At 36.6% G+C, this 13,073-nt stretch overlaps 1 protein-coding gene and 1 pseudogene across 1 annotated transcript; both read right to left on the bottom strand.

Moving 5' to 3' along the window:
• Positions 1-1,531: 1,531 nt before the first annotated feature.
• On the bottom strand, positions 1,532-2,662 carry LOC147538893 (signal recognition particle 19 kDa protein-like; annotated as a pseudogene).
• A 1,283-nt stretch (positions 2,663-3,945) lies between these two features.
• On the bottom strand, positions 3,946-11,366 carry LOC147538892 (protein SAWADEE HOMEODOMAIN HOMOLOG 1-like). Its single transcript, XM_086643451.1, has 9 exons — positions 11,024-11,366; positions 10,348-10,433; positions 10,184-10,229; positions 9,406-9,547; positions 8,706-8,775; positions 7,670-7,721; positions 5,235-5,378; positions 5,040-5,159; positions 3,946-4,296 (listed from the first exon to the last, which is right to left on the bottom strand). Exons 1-9 carry the CDS (start codon positions 11,069-11,071, stop codon positions 4,252-4,254), a joined length of 753 nt encoding a protein of 250 aa, XP_086499577.1. The 5' UTR covers positions 11,072-11,366; the 3' UTR covers positions 3,946-4,251.
• Positions 11,367-13,073: the final 1,707 nt, after the last annotated feature.

The following is a 13,073-nucleotide window of genomic DNA, read 5'->3' as shown; positions in this document are numbered from 1 at the left end:
TTCATCTCTAATTAGTCATAAGTATTGTAATAACCCTTTTATGTATTAACAAAACGATAAACTAGCAATCCAATGTCCATGCTGCATCAATCAAGAAACTTCCCCCGCAATTTCAATGCATCATTTTCTCTCATATCTCTCGCAAAGGAAATGAGTTAGCAAGTATTCTGGCTAAATGAGAAATGATTCCTATTAGTATTTCTATTTTATGTATTAGAGATGGAATGATTGTTATTCCATCTCTAATTAGTAATAAGTATTGTAATAACTAGCGGTGGGAATCGGTCCGGACCGGTCGGTACCGGACTCTAACTTCATCGAACCGGTCGATTCGGACATAAACTGTTGGTGACCACCTATTTACTCGGCGGACTCGGACGGTCACTCTCAAAAATTCTTTGTCCATTGACCGTCCAAGACCGTTTATTTTACCGGTCCAGTCGGACAACGGACGGTCTCGGTCCGGACTTCTCACCAAATTTACTTAATTCAGAACTTTATTTTTATTACGACAAACAAAATTATTTACAAATGAAGATGTTTATCCAAGAAATCAAAAGTAAATATAAAAAAGAAAAAACACAATTGATCATCATCTGACAAGATATAATTAAGCCATGCACTAATAATTTGGTCTTCCAGAGGACTATATGACTATAGCCAACGACATCATATATTCATATGTCTATAAAATTGAGGTAATTTCTAGAAAGGTCAAAATAATATTGAAAATGAGTAGAAAAGCACAAAACATTTGAAAATTATTATTCAGGTCAAAAAGTGTGCAAATACTAAAATACCCCTTTTTGTCATTTTGTGTAACTAAATTCTTTCATTTTTCTTTAAACTTGAAATCGATATAACTTTTGTTTGAGATGTCGGATTTCTATAAAAATTGTATATTTAGAAATGATTTTTCATTAGCTTTCTAACAAGATCCACTTTCAATACTTTTTTTCAAAAAAAAAAAACCCAGAAAAAAATTCCTTTACATTTTTCTGCAAACGTGTTTGCAATAATCTGTTATGCAAACGTGTTTGCAACAATCTGTTATGCAAAAGTGTTTGCAACAATCTGTTATGCAAACGTGTTTGTAAAAATCTGTTATGCAAACGTGTTTGCAACAATCTGCTCTGCAAAAGTGTTTGCAACAATCTGGTTTACAAACAACTTCTGCAAACACGTATTCACAACAATCGGTTTTGCAAACAAGTGTTTGCAACAATTTGTTTTGCAAACACGTGTTTGCATAATGTAAACCGCAAACTGTGTTTGCAAAATATAGATTGCAAACATGATTTGCAAGCTTGCAGAATATAATCTTGAGCTGCATATCTTGCAAACTCGATTTGCAAATCGAAAATATAAACTAAAAGTACATGTCTACGAAATCTTGAGTTTGGAATTGATTTCATCATTCATCATATAAAATTCATGAAGTCTATCATCACTCAAAAATACTTATATACCAACACAAAATAGTAGTTACATTTGGCCCATTTAGTTCCGTTTGGTTCATCATCCATCGGAATTAGTAGTATACCGCCACAGTCGCTACCATCACCACCTCCTCCTCCTCCTCCTTCTCCTTTATCTGTTCTATCCCCATGCTTAGTGTCCCTTGCCTATCAGAATCAAAACTATAGTCTTCAACGTTGGGTGATCCTTGATTATTGGTTCTAACAAGAATTACCTCGTTGAAGCAACGATGAACGAGTTACTTGTCCACATAACCCTTAGTTTCAGACCCCCATTTGTGTAAAATGATTCAGGTATACTGCCATTATCCTCGAGCAAACCTTGAGTTCCTCCACCTTAAATTACAACTCTACAGTAATTTCTAGAATTAATTAATCCATCAAAGAGTAGTAGAGAAGAAGATCATGTTAACAACCAAATTAGTCCAATTTCAACAAGAAACTTTAATAAGCTTGAAGATAAGAAACTTCACTAAGCATTAAAAACTTCACTAAGCTGAATTGCATCTTGGGTTGTAAGAAGATAATTTGAATGGGAAGAATTCAAATGGAGTTATAAGACCACAGTAAAGTTGCATTCCAACAAAAAAAAACTTCACTAAGCTGAAGTTCTTACCGAACTCCGAAATGTTAGTATATCTCTAAGGTAGTTAACTTAAGCCCGGAGTTTAACGGTTATCTAACTATGGTGCCTTAGATTTTAATCTAACAACCATGTGAAAAAGAGATAGACAAATGAACTCTATCCATAAATATAACTAGTTTTAGCAAGCAAAGTATAATCGTATAAGCATGACTAATGCTTACTTGAACCAATATCCAAGGTGCCATGTTTTCTCTTTAGCTGCACCCTTACTCTCCCTACTAGCATGTAATCACGCGGATACGCTTTATCCATCTGCAACAAGGAGACGTATTAAATCAACTACCGAGCCATGGAACATCGAAGACAATCACCAAGAAATAATACTATCAAGAAATAAGATAATAAGAGAGTCACCTCAATTTCATAATGGAGCTTAAGAGCGCTGCAACAATCACCAATCTCATCTCAATACAAGTTGGATTTTCCCAAGATTTACTTGCACTTATTCGTCGTCCTTGAGCTATTGTTTTCTTTGAATTAATATAAACAGGATAAATCACAACCCATTTCTTTATATTAGGCACAGAGCCGTCCATGGCTACAAATAAACTCAAACTATGTCAATTGGGTTGAGAAAAGCAATTATTGAAGATTGAAATGGAAAACAAACTCTTCAATACTGGAGTTTATTAAAACAAAGCAATCTATAAGGCAATAAGAAAGCAACCTTTAAGACTACCATCATTGTTGTCATCAATATAACCTTGAAATTTAAATCCACAGATCTGACCACCAAAACAAGAAATGATGGATTCTTCTTCTTATTCTTGAGATTAGGTTTGTTGTTCTTGATGTTGGTTGACATTGTTGTTGGTATTGCGTAGATGATTACAGAAAATGAGTAGATTGAAGTCGGTGACACCATGAGGAGAGAGAGAGGAGGGATTAATAAATTTCTGAACTAGATGAATTAGGGTTTCAACATACTTAGACCAAACTGAAAAATCTAAGATGATGATCAGAGATTCAGAGAGGCTCATGAAGAATAAAAAAGAACTGTTGATTGAAAGAGGTTCATGATGGAAACCACGAACTCATAGAAGGAAGAAGAAGAACCACTGAGAAAAAGAAAAATATTCCCCAAATTTGTGGGTTTTGTGAGAGAAAGGAACTTTTAATGTATGAGGGTATTTTGGGAACCTAAATATTAAGAAATGACCTGATTAATAATTTGTGATATTCTTTCCTAAATATTAAGAAATGACCTGATTAATAATTTGTGATATTCTTTTAAACTGTATGTGTCAATACCCATGATATTTTGACACTTCTAGTTAATATAAAAAGTTACTTGCTTTTTTAGTTATTATAAATATTTTTTTGACCTTAACCATTTTCCCTATAAAATTCAACGGTCAACTTCTAAAAATGGGTACAGTTTAGTCGGTCAACCTATTCGGTCACTCGTACCGGTCGGTTAGCAGTCGGTCCTTCGACATAGAATTTTGACCGTGACCGTCCGCCAATTCTTTCGGGCCGGTCGGACACTGACCCTTATGACCATCAGGTGTCCATGGACACTTTTTATCTCGGTCAAACGGGTCGGATAGCGGTCCTCCGGATCTTTTTCCCACCGCTAGTAATAACTCTTTTATGTATTAATTTATGGCACTTTCAGCAAAAAAAAAAAACAAGAGTTATTTATTTTTGTACTGTCGAATGACAAAAAAAAACTTATTCATTATAGTTTATAGAGTCAAATCCAAAAATGCAGAATAACAATTCACGCTAAAAAAGTTCTCATCTCATCTGTGTCACTTTCCAATTTAGTATGTATTTATACTAACTGACTATGCCAAAGTTAGAAAAGAAAATCATAATACAAAAGAAGAAACTTCATACACCTTAAAGCTTTCAGACAAAACAAGATTCTATACAATAACCATTGAGAAATTTCATACATCTAAAAGCTTTTCGGGCAAAACAAGGTTCTATTCAGATTTTTAAGATCTGCAAGTACAAGTTTATATTTATATGCAAAATTGCCACAGAAGATATTGCTTAAAGCAATGGACCCCCAGACGATCTCGAATTCATCGTTTGGTTGGAGCTTGTCAGGGAGAATCCTTTTTCAGTTTCCATCTTTTTCCACGACTACTACTGCTAATTCAGGGACAATTCTACAGTCTAAAATGAGGGTCGACGACATATTCTCCTCAGACGAACACTTTCCTGCATAAAGAAGAGAATTTTACGAATATTAAGATCAATTGGAAATCCATAAATGACATGATCCACTGTAGAATCTGGCTTAAAATTGAATATACCAGAAGAGAAATATGAGGCCGAGTTTGGATTTCTATTTTAATCTGTGAAAAGGATAGAGCTACAGTAGTAGTAAATACTAAGCAGGCCCGTGTGCGTGTGCTTTGTGTGTCTTGTGTGCTTTGTGTGTTTTGTGTGTTCTGGGTATAACTCGCAGTGTGCATAACAATAACTCGCTCTGTGTAAAAAACTTCCCTCAAGTTAAATGTGACTGGTATTGGGACATTATATCAGAAACACATACAAAGCTGTTCCCGCACCAGCATATCGTATAAAGATCACAAACCAAACATTAGTAGTGTTTGTTTTTCTTTTTAGCTCTGAAATAAATTTGCATTTATTAGCATGTAACGTATTTCGTAATTCGTAAACATGAGATTTTTGCATTATTTCATGTATCTAGCGGGCATTAGATCTCAAAAGTACACAAATTTTCAGCTATAAAATTTGTTTGGATTTCAGAAGAAGACTTCCTTTGGGATCTGATGTTATTAAAGAGATAAAAGAATGCACCAAGTCATGTCATAGATAAACATAGCGTGAAAATCAGAATCAGGCGTAACTAGAAAACATTAACAAACACTAACTGATACTATGCTTTTCTAATTTTGGAGACTTGCATTAAGATAAGGACATGAAATTAATATTACCTCACTTTTGTCATGGTCATAACGAACCAAGAAGAGGCACCTGCAGCCTCTGATGTCATGCAATCTCCTTTTGATTTCCACAATATGGGCATCATAATATATTGCCTGGTCTTTTCTCTCCTGGAAATAGCCGACATTGATGAGACAAGATAGTAAGAAGGCATAGAAGAACACAGAATAACTAAAAGAAATTACCTGAAAACAGAGAACAAGATCCCCAACTTGGACCTTCTCACATTCTGATGGCTCCATAGGGACTGAGCGCAAACGGACCGCCTTCTTCACATTTACCCACTCATCCTCTTCAGCACCATAGCCAACAAATCGTACACGTACTTCCTGCAATAAATGAAAGATACAACTTTCTGTTTATACATACATATATATATATATATATATATTTTAATCATTTGAATTAATTGGAAGCAAAACCCCTGAGGAGATACACGAGGATATGGACTATTTTACATAATACTGTTCTCCCAATTAAAGGCGCATTTGGAACATTATCCCGACAGAAATAATATGGAACTTATGGAAAGACAGAAACAACAAAATTTCAAAGAATCTAATATTAGCACCAGGGTAGATACCGAGGACGTAAAAGGCAGTCTATGCTTGGTCTAGGGCTATAAAGGTTTTCAAACATGTGGCTTTTGTAGAAGGCGTGGATGATGTAACAAATCTCGAATGCTCTAACCTTTTCTGTACATATCTTTCTTCTTTCAATATATATTCATTCAAACTTTCCAAAAAAAATGAAATTGTCATGACAAATTTCATTCTTCTGCTCCAGAGATAAAGCATGCCTTTAATCTCGTCCTCCTTGATAGCGCAATCTAGATTTGTTTCTTTGAAGATTTTGTTGACTTTCTGTTTGTATATTAAGACCTATAAATATGCTGTAAGATCAGTCTATCCCCAACTAAAAGAAAACTCTGCCGATCAGTCTATCCCCAGACGCGTTTGTCATATTAAGACCTATAAATATGCTGTAAGATGTTTTGAGGAGAAGGGCGGCTAGTGGAGCTAGTCAATGGGTTAAAGATGTAGTGGATTCTCTTCAGAAGAAATTACCTTGGTTTCCCTAGGCCCACCTAATTTGTTTACGAGCCCCAACAATTAATATTTGTATATTTAGAGTTGCAAAAGAGTAATGTGGAGAGAGAATCTCCACCAAAATAGACAGAGGATAACAAAGCACGCCCAACAGGTAGTCAATATCTAAGCTTCAAGCATGCCCACTAGCCTATTTCTAAACTTTAAACCTCCACTGCAACTTCATCTTGCAAAAGAGTAATTTGGAAAGAGAATCTCCACCAAAATAAATGAACAGCGGACAGCAAGCATGCCCAGCAGGTCGTGATCTCTAGGCTTCAAGCATGCCTGCTAGTCGATTTCCAAGCTCCAAGCCTCCATTGCAACTTCTTCTTCAGCTTAGGTTTTTTTGGAAATTTGAATTAACATATATTAGAAAAGGAACTGTACAAAAGTTGTGAAAACAAACTATGTTTTTATGTTACGTCATTAAAGCCTCCCAATCGCAAACGAAGTCATATGACGATATTGTTTTAGCCCAGTTTATATTTCTGCTCCAAGTGAACAGATTTCCTTCAACATCCTCTGCAAATGTACTCCTCATAGATATTCTCCTTAAAAAAAAAATTATTCCTATCATTCCATATGCACCATAGGGCGCTTTCTAGTATCAAATTCAGATAGCTTTTCCTTGTTTCGATTTGTTCAACGCCTCCCATTCTTCAGCTCAGGGTCATTAATGAACCTGAAATGAAAAAAGATATGCAAGAAAAGAGAAGGAGAACGAGACCTTCTGCCTCACATGTGATGCGACAGCTTCACTGTGTCACCCCATCTCATGCTCGAAACAACATAAACTACAGGAATGGGTATGGTCCCAGTTAAGGATCTCCACATTATTAAGAATTTGTGGTTAAACAGGGTCGAATGGGGTATCAGAAATAGTAGTCGGAGAAGCTATTTTGAATAGCTGTGTTACTTCTAGAAAGCGTAATGAGAAAACACTTAAGAGCCCAAGGCGACTACCAATCAGACGAAGTGACGCTATTTGAGGCCTATAGGAGATTTGGTGATGCACATTCTCGTTTCTCTTATTTAAAGCCCTTGTTGTGGAAGCACGTAAAGTAGCTAAGACTTGACAGGTAAGGCAGCAAACTCACTACTGAAAAATACAATATCGAGATTCCAGAACCATGATAGTCTTGCAGTAAGGTAGGCTAACAGAATCGAAGTTTGTAAGAGGGCGGCCCTCCACATTGGGAATGTGTATTTAATCTAGTTATAGTATGTAATAAGATAGTCACTCGTAGGAACATATGGTAAACCAAGAAAAGGAGATCAGGACATTTATTATATAATTAACAAGAAAGCACCAGTGCCAACACTCCTTAGTGTGATCCAAAATAACAGAATCCTACATTTGGGACCTACCAGTTAGAAGCTACAGGAACATTACTGCTCTAAAAACATATTCTCAGGAACATTACTGCTCTAGAAACTCGCAAGTGAAAACAAGTTATCTAGTGCATGCAGAAAAAAGTGACCTACTCCAGATACATGCACATAACGAAGGATTCAGAAAGAACACTTACAGGCTCGCCAGAACTAAGAACCCTGTGACTGAGAAATGAAGCAACGTCATACCTGCAAAACAAAAGACAGGTTAAATGGCATCGCATGTGAACTGGATGACTTTAACAAACTATATCAATTTCAAAAAACCATCACTTGAATTTAGGTATGAAATAGTTGAAGTAAAATGCAAAACCATAGAAGACTAGAGCAAATTCTTTATTCTATAATATCTAACTTCTCCTTTTCCAGTTCCTACTTTCTATATCAACTTGACGACCAAGTCCTGTTCACTTGAATCGTATTATTTAACTCAAAAGAGGAAACCCAAAAATGATCAACCAACCTCTTTTTTGAAACTTTGAATTAATTGTATTAAGACAAGGAATAAAATGTTCCTCGCAAGGAATAAAATTTCGCTCGAAATTTTTCGGTTTTAGAAACAACCGACACAAAAGGTAACTTGCGAAGTTGAGAATATTTCTTGCAAGATTTTGGATCAACCCTGCGACTCACATAAGCGAAAGAAGTTAATTTAACTAAACCCCCCCTCTTTATTAACTCAAAAACTAAGACAATCAAAACCTGTTTATAGCTTCCTTGTACAGCCATATCTTATGGAGTAACAATCCCCTCTATCTAACTGCGAAACTTAACAGCACCTGGTCCTAAACATATCTTACTTACAAACTAGTAACTAAAAGATACTTTTATAAAAGGATTATTTCTAAAGATCTAGAAAAGGCACACAAACTGAATCAGCTACTTTTAAGGGAAACTGTAGTAATGGGCACACAAACATGAAACATCAGTCAGTTATTGGGGAGATTTTGATCATTCTACTCTTTATTGACGCAAGGCATATAATTAGTCACTTAGGAAAATAAGTACATTTTTCCAAACTCTCAAACACTTCTGATTCTCAAGGTTTAGTTCAACTGAGATCGAGCCATTAGGCTGATACAAAAGGATAAACCAAACTGTTGACGGAGGCATATAGATTCCTGAAATAACAGCAAAGCTATATACTCCTTCCTTGTAGTTTTGCATGCTTACCATGCCCCATCTTTTGACGATTTAGCCTCAAACTCCAAATCCACATCTGATATATCTGGGATCTTTTCACCTACATTTTGAGTCAAAATTATAGGATATGAAAAGCATTGTTTTTATTGTCAGGCAGAAAAAGTTGAATACATTGTAAAATTAATATCAGAATGAATATAAAAAAAAATCCTTGGGATTAAATATTATATCTGTTCTAGGGTACGTTATCGAACAATGCTTTAGTCTCGTATAATGTAATAACTAATAAAATGAATAATATAAAACAAAAGATGGTTGAAGATTAAACTGGAGAAAATGAAAAGATAAAGATCACCCAGAATATTTTCAATAGACAATAAGTATGGAACTAACCACATCACTAAATGAACGGTGAAGACAAAAGTGAAAACGCAAATATTTCCAATTGAAAATATGTATGGAAACTAACCATATCATCCAGATAAAACAAATAAAACATAAGCTGAAACAACTGGATGCAGGCTAGTACTCTTTTCTTATCAGAAAGTTATATGATACCAATAGACACCCCAGAAGATCGAATCTCATCTCATTCAGATGCAAATAGATGATGAAGAGTGTTACTGCCACTCACCGGATGTTCCTAGGGTTGTTCTTAGACAGGGAACTTGGAGACTGCTTCAAGATTGCATTATAAGTGGTTATTGTCGCAAATAGACAAAGAGATTACCTGTAGGGATGGAACACAAGTTCTCAGGTTCACTCATCGGAGCGCATGGAGGTTTTGGATAAACCTTGGTTTTGGGGGCAATAGGTGAAGGAGTAACTTTGTCTTGGGAAGCTCGATACTTCGCCTGGAACCAACTTTGCACCTGAAACAACACAACCATGGTAAGAAAAACTATTACAATATAGAGATGGTGAATCAGTAACATTCTTATTCATTGCCCAATTTCGTCCAAAATATGGAGATTTTTCCCGAATTCCTTCCACGTTTCATGGGCCATAGAGGGGACTCTTGAAGACATTTTGGCCTCTGCTATATTGAGAATAATAAAGATGCCAAAGAGGGTATTGGATATGTGGAGAATTACCCCACAGGCAATTTTCTGGAGCATATGGATTTCAAGAAATAAAGCGACATTAAAAACCAAAAGGATTACTATCGAAACGACCATCCACTTGGTTTAAAGAACCCTATGCAATTGGTCTAGGGGAAACGACTGGGCTAAGTTTCTACCTAAGAATGACTTTATTATAGTTTGGAAGGCATGCTGAATTCTATGTAATACTATTGGGGCTCTTGGGGATTCGGATAGGAAAGAATTTGCCCTCAGCCTGGCGTTACTTTTTGCTCTTTGGAGGTTGGGTCCTTGGCAGTCCATTTGTGGCTCCCAAATCGGTTTCCATTTCGTGGGTATATTTATATCATTATCACTCGATTAATAAATAATTGGAATGTTCAAACAGATAATTATCAAGATTTTCTGAATTTTAAAAAAAAATACCTGTGTCCATTGTATGGCAGGCTTTCCAGCACGACCCACATCACGGCTACAATAAAGGACAGTTTTCAACAATTTTACTACCAAATCAATATGATATATATTCAAAAGCTACCAAATTTGTTATACTCATATTCGTCTAAAGGGTTACCAACAATAGAGCTCACCTAAATTTTCTCGCAACCTTTTCACAAAATTTCTGACTAAATGTTTCTTCTCCTGCATCTTTTAGTAGCTTTTGCATTTGTTCGGTCTGTTAAGAGACAAAACAAAATCAGTTGCTGAACTACGACTAAATGAAACTTCACCAGTCAAAATCAAACGACTTGATATTTTCCCGCCTTCGTACTTTCTCCCCTTCAGCATAATGGGGTGGAAAGAAAATAGAAATGCCAGCACTTAACAAGACAGGAAGCGATTCAGTTACCCATTTGATAATAAAGAAAGCAACAGGGCATCACAAAACTGCTATGTCCGATTTGTATGTAAGTTTTAAGACTTTTTTAGTCCAATATATTTTTGTTATTGCAATGAATAACCTAGGTAAGATTTCTACAGTCATTAAACAGTAGAAGCTCTTCTAATATCATAAAATCAGTTTAAGTTCTAACAATTTTTGGTGTTTAAAATGAAAGGGATGAAAGATACAAACTATAACTCAACCATTAATCTTTTCCGTTTAATCAGGTTCAGGAAACTCAACTACATACACTCATAGACCAATACAAACACAACAATAAACTAATCCCCATATATCAGAAGGTTGAAACTAGAATTTTGACGAAGATATAAAAGCAGTAGAAAACATTTAGAGAGAGAGACTGAGAGAGAGTTAGTATTCACCTCCGATTTCGTAAATGTAGGAGATTCTCTTGGTCGAAGCCGAGGCATTGCAGGAACTTTAGAGCGGGGGGTTACTGATTCCTCAAGAAGAAGAAGAAGAAGAAGAAGAGATGGTTTCTTCACGAATATGAGAAAGAATGAAGGGACGGACAAGAAAAGGAGGGGATTTGAAAAGGAAGAAGAACCTTCGAAGACAGAATGAGAATTTCCAGAATAAAGCTTCGTAACCCTTGTTTTTGTTTCGTCGGTTCATATTGGCCCCCGGTTTATGTCCACCTGATATAATTTGGTCCTTATATTTGTCTAGCAATAAACTTTAGCCCTCAATATCACGATTTGGTTTGTAAAACTTAACCATCTCCCCTTTAAAATAATTTCCTTTCCAGACTTATAAAAGAAAATATTGCTCAAAAAGTAGAAGATTTAGCTCTCTTTAAATTATTATAGGATTGTTATTCCCTTTCCGCATCCCGCATAAGTGTTATATGAATGATAAAATCACTAAGTTCTATGAAAGTGCGGAGGTTTTTTGAGGAGAGAGAAGCTCCGTTGTGACGTCAGCTTTCCCCTCTCCTTTCCACCTTCCAGAAACCCTAAATGCACCGTCATCATCATTCAATTCCTGCATAGAACCCTAGATCAAGTTGTTACCGTCTCTCACGCGCAATTTACCGTTCAAACTTCTCCCATTTAATTTTGTCGTCTCTCATCCTCCACTCACCCTCGATCGGACCACTACCCAATCATCATTCACTCCTCTCTTCTCCTTTCACCGGCAGTGCATGCAAGGTCAGCAACTTCAAGAAGGAAGCAATGCTATTGGGGTACTAATCAGATCAAGGTATAATCAACTGCAAATCCCCATCTACTGAGGTAACTAAGCGACACTCAACCACTTCATTTAGGTTTTTTAACGTTTTCTCTTCCCTCTTTTATTGGTTTAGCGTGAGTTTTATAGTTTTCTATTTTGTTTGCTTCTCGATTTCTCTTCTTCTTTCTTTCTCTGGTCTTTGCTGTCTTTCTTTCTAGCATGTCAACAGTCGCTTCCGACTAGTAGACAAGGCTGGTGGGTGGCACCACCCAATCCCTGGGCATGCATGGTGATTATTTCCTGGTGCTTCATCTTCTACTACCTTCCAGTTCTGGGTTATTTAAACCCTGGTTCAGCTTCTTTTCCGATCAACCATCTTACCCATCTCCCCACCTTCATACCCTCTTACATAACCTATTTCCGTATTCTCATGGCTACTCACTTTGCTGTTTCCCCTCGTGGTCATCTCTCTTTGAAATATTCCAAACCCTCCACTAACCCAGAGCTGCAATCCATTACCCAAGGATTTGTGGCAAGATGGTGCTGCCCGGAAGCAGCCACCCTTGCTCAAATAAAAAAAAATGCTCTTTCCTCTAACCATCTTCTTCTGAGACTGTCACTACACTTCCTTGGAGGGCCCGGTCAATACTTTCCTAATCAAGCCAAAAAGCCTTTTTATCCTTAACGCTTTGACTTTTGGTCGACCTTGGATACTGAAAGGAATGATGCTAGTGCTCAAACAAGTAGACTTCCCACTCACGGAGGAGATCAATGATCTCTTTTACGAGCCCATGTGGTGTACTCTGTACAAAATCCCTATGGCTATTCAAAACAAAGAAGATTTGGACACCATATTTGAGAGAATGGGCAAAATCATTCAGGTGAAGCCTAGGAACTTAGGTTTTGTGGACAACAAGGTGTTTAGGGTGCATTTCTTATACGATGTTAGATCACCTCTTCTGGCTGTTATCAATCTCATGTTCGTGGACAAGGAATTCAACATAAAAATCAGCTATCAAAAATTTCCAGGAGCTATTTGTCATTCGTGCAGAATAGTAGATCACCCGTTGGGTCATTGCCCACCCCTCATCCCTATTTCCTCTTCTGATGATGAAGAAGATCCCAATTATGAACCGATGGAAGACAATGAAGATGAGGTACCCACTTTGATAGCCCCTCCTCCTTCTCCTGTCAATCGACCAATCCCACCCCACCAACTGTTTACTCCTTCTGGCAAAA

The sequence above is a fragment of the Eschscholzia californica genome, unplaced genomic scaffold (assembly GCF_041429995.1).
Source record: "Eschscholzia californica isolate CP2 unplaced genomic scaffold, dmEscCali1.0.p SCAF_5, whole genome shotgun sequence".
In the NCBI taxonomy this organism is placed as follows: Eukaryota; Viridiplantae; Streptophyta; class Magnoliopsida; order Ranunculales; family Papaveraceae; genus Eschscholzia; species Eschscholzia californica.
This window is presented reverse-complemented; position numbering and strand designations above follow the sequence as displayed.